Raw genomic sequence first — 3,323 nt, forward strand, 5'->3', positions numbered from 1 at the left:
CTTTTTCTCCCTGTTTGAGCGTGTTGCTGATAGTCGAGGTTGGTCTGATTTGGACTGGACACTGCTTTTACTGTGTGTGTTCACAGGCAAAGCACAAGAAGCATACTCTGCCCTCACAGGGGATGAAAGTAAAGTTTATGCCACTGTGAAGAAGGCTGTTTTAACAGCTTATGAGTTGGTACCAGAGGCTTACCGACAGAGGTTTCGAACATGGGAGAAGGCTGGGAAACAAACCCATGTTGAGTTTGCCAGGGAGCTGGGAATCCATTTCAATAGGTGGTGTGCTTCCTTAAAAATTAGCACTTTTGTTGACCTCTGTAATTTGGTTGTCTTGGAACAGTTTAAAAACTCTGTTCCGAGTCACACTGCTGTATATGTCAGTGAACATAACGTGAAGACAGCTGCTGAGACTGCTAAGCTGGCAGATGAATATGTTCTTATACACAGGGGTGGCCGTGAGTATCAACCTCGCAGTGATTTTGGTTACAGGAGTGGCAATCAATCTTTTGTGGGAAGTCATGCAAAGGAGGAAGGCATTGGTTCTGATGTGAACAGTAGGTCAGAATGGATTTCCAGTGGGCATGTGTATGTGGATCCATCTGATGTATGTCATTATTGCAAAGCCAGAGGCCATTGGAAGCGGGGATGCCCTAAACGAGGTGCTCAAGTGAAATCTGTTGCTTTTGCTGCCTCTGAAAAACATGGTTTTGTTTCCTCTAAACAGGTGGACATAGGAAGGAAGTACACTTTGGACCAGGGGGATTTTTCACCTTTTGTTTCGGACGGCCATGTGTCCGTGATGGGGAGTGATGCTACAGTACCGGTAAAAATTTTGAGGGATACTGGGGCTTTTAATTCATATATTGTGAGCTCTGTATTACCCTTTTCTGAGGAAACTAACACTGGAGACCATGTATTGGTATTGATGCGGGGAATGGGACTTATGGTGGGACTTATGGTGGAACCAGTTCCACTGCATAAGTTGACATTGACTTGTGGATTGGTTCAGGGAGAGGTTATCATGGGGGTGCGCCCTGCACTTCCGCTGGAGGGAGTGGATGTAATCCTGGGCAATGATCTTGCTGGTGGCCGGGTGTGGGCTGATTGTCCACTACCTGCTCCCATAGTAACTTCTTCCCCTGTTCTAGGGAAGTTGGATGAGAGTGCTCAGTGTTTCCCTGGGGTTTTTACAGCTTGTGCGGTGACACGAGCTATGTGCTGTGCTGAGTCTGCATCTGTCCCTGACCATGAAGGTGGAGGTGCAGAAGATGGTGATTTTTTCTCTCTTTATGTCCCTGATTCTCTTTTGTCTGTTTCTCACAGTGACCTGGTGGCAGAGCAGAGAGCAGATTCCTCTCTTTGTCATCTTTTTGATCAGGTTGTCACTGATGAAGAGAGTGTGGCCTGTGGGTATGTTTTGAAGGATGGATTGTTGGTGCGGAAATGGTTGGTACATGGGGAGGATTTTGTTGGGGGTTCACTTTGTCAGACTGTTGTTCCCTCGAAATTTCGCAGTGAAGTGTTGCGGGCTTCCCATGATCAATCAGGTCATTTGGGGGTCCACAAGACTTATCATTATATCCTACGTTACTTTTTTTGGCCTCGGTTGAAAAGGGATGTGTCTGAATATATCAAAACCTGCCACACATGTCAGATGGCAGGGAAGCCAAATCAGAGCATCAAGCCGGTTCCCTTGTATCCAATTCCGGTGGTTATGCAACCTTTTGAACACCTCATTATTGATTGTGTTGGTCCTTTACCTCGTTCTAAGGCTGGGAGTAATTATTTGTTGACGGTAATGTGTCAGACAACAAGATATCCAGCTGCATATCCACTGCGGACCATTACCTCTAGGTCTGTGGTGAAGGCTCTGACCCAGTTCATTTCTATTTTTGGTATTCCAAAAGTTATCCAGTCTGATCAAGGTTCAAATTTTTCTTCTCATTTGTTTGCTCAAGTTTTGAAACTTACAGGTCAAACATAATCAGGCTTCTGCATATCATGCTCAGAGTCAAGGTGCTCTGGAGAGGTTCCATCAGACCCTTGTTGCGTACTTACTGTGTGGAGTTAAATCAGGATTGGGAGGAAGGCTTACCATAGCTTCTGTTAGCTGCTCGTGAGGTGGTGCAAGAGAGCACTGGTTTTAGTCCAAACGAGCTTGTTTTTGGACATGCAGTGCGTGGGCCACTTAAACTGTTACATGATGCTGTGAGTCCTTCAGAACCTCCGAGTAAGTTAATTGACTATGTCAATGGGTTTAGACATCGTTTGTATGTGGGGGTGGAAATGGCTAGGGAGAAGTTGACCTCTTCTCAGGAGAAGATGAAGCGCATCTATGACCGTAAGGTGGAACATCGGTGTTTTAGTCCTGGTGATCAGGTACTTGCATTATTGCCAATTGTCAGCTTCCCCTTTCAGGCTAGATTTACAGGCCCATTTACAGTCCTGCGCAAGCTGTCAGATCAAAACTATCTGCTGTCAACACCGAGGCGTAGGAAGTCAACACAGCTTTGTCATGCAAATTTGTTAAAACACTATTGCACTCGGGAATCACAGGTATCTATCAAAGATGGAGAGGTGCAGGTTGATAAGACTGTCTCTGTAGCTACTACAGTGAGTGGTTTGGGTTTCTTATCTGCACTTGAAAGCGATGGGGTGATTCCACCTAATGAGAGTTTGTTGACTGGCAGGCTGAAAAATTCTGATGCACTGAGGAATTTGGATTCTTTATTTGCACATTTGTCTCAGGAGGAGGGCACTGAGTTGATTGCTATGTTTAATGAGTATCATTGTTTGTTTGGTGATGTGCCCAGTCGAACTCACTTAGTTCAACATGATATCGATGTGGGTGAGGCACAGCCAATTCGCCAGCGCTTTTACAGGATATCTGAGGAGAAGCGGAAGGTAATGGAGGGGGAGATTCGGTACATGCTTGAAAATGGTATTGCTGAACCCTCTGCATCTAGCTGGGCATCACCTTGTTTGTTGGTGGAGAAGGCTGATAAAAGTTTTAGATTTTGTACAGATTACCAGAAAGTGAACATGGTTACAAAATCTGATGCTTATTCGATGCCACGCATGGAAGATTGTGTTGATCAGGTGGGTTCAGCTCAGTTTGTTAGCAAATTTGATTTATTGAAGGGTTACTGGCAAGTTCCATTGTCTGAGAGAGCTAGAGAGATTTCTGCCTTTATAACTCCCTTTGGTCTGTTCTCTTACTCTGTAATGAGTTTTGGATTGCAAAATGCACCTGCAACCTTTCAGCATCTCATGAATATGGTTGTGTCTGGGTTGGAAGGGTGTGCCGTATATTTGGATGATGT

The 3,323-nt window shown here is 45.1% G+C and overlaps 1 protein-coding gene across 1 annotated transcript; it reads left to right on the plus strand.

Annotated features, from left to right (window-relative positions):
* The first annotated feature begins 581 nt into the window (after nucleotides 1-581).
* Nucleotides 582-3,002, plus strand: LOC148157958 (uncharacterized). The gene is made up of 4 exons (XM_088008239.1): nucleotides 582-659; nucleotides 725-1,410; nucleotides 2,814-2,904; nucleotides 2,967-3,002. Exons 1-4 carry the CDS (start codon nucleotides 582-584, stop codon nucleotides 3,000-3,002), a joined length of 891 nt encoding a protein of 296 aa, XP_087864365.1.
* The last annotated feature ends 321 nt before the right edge of the window (nucleotides 3,003-3,323 follow it).

Source organism: Poecilia mexicana, unplaced genomic scaffold (assembly GCF_051168715.1).
Source record: "Poecilia mexicana isolate PSO_F unplaced genomic scaffold, ASM5116871v1 scaffold_8, whole genome shotgun sequence".
Taxonomy (NCBI): Eukaryota; Metazoa; Chordata; class Actinopteri; order Cyprinodontiformes; family Poeciliidae; genus Poecilia; species Poecilia mexicana.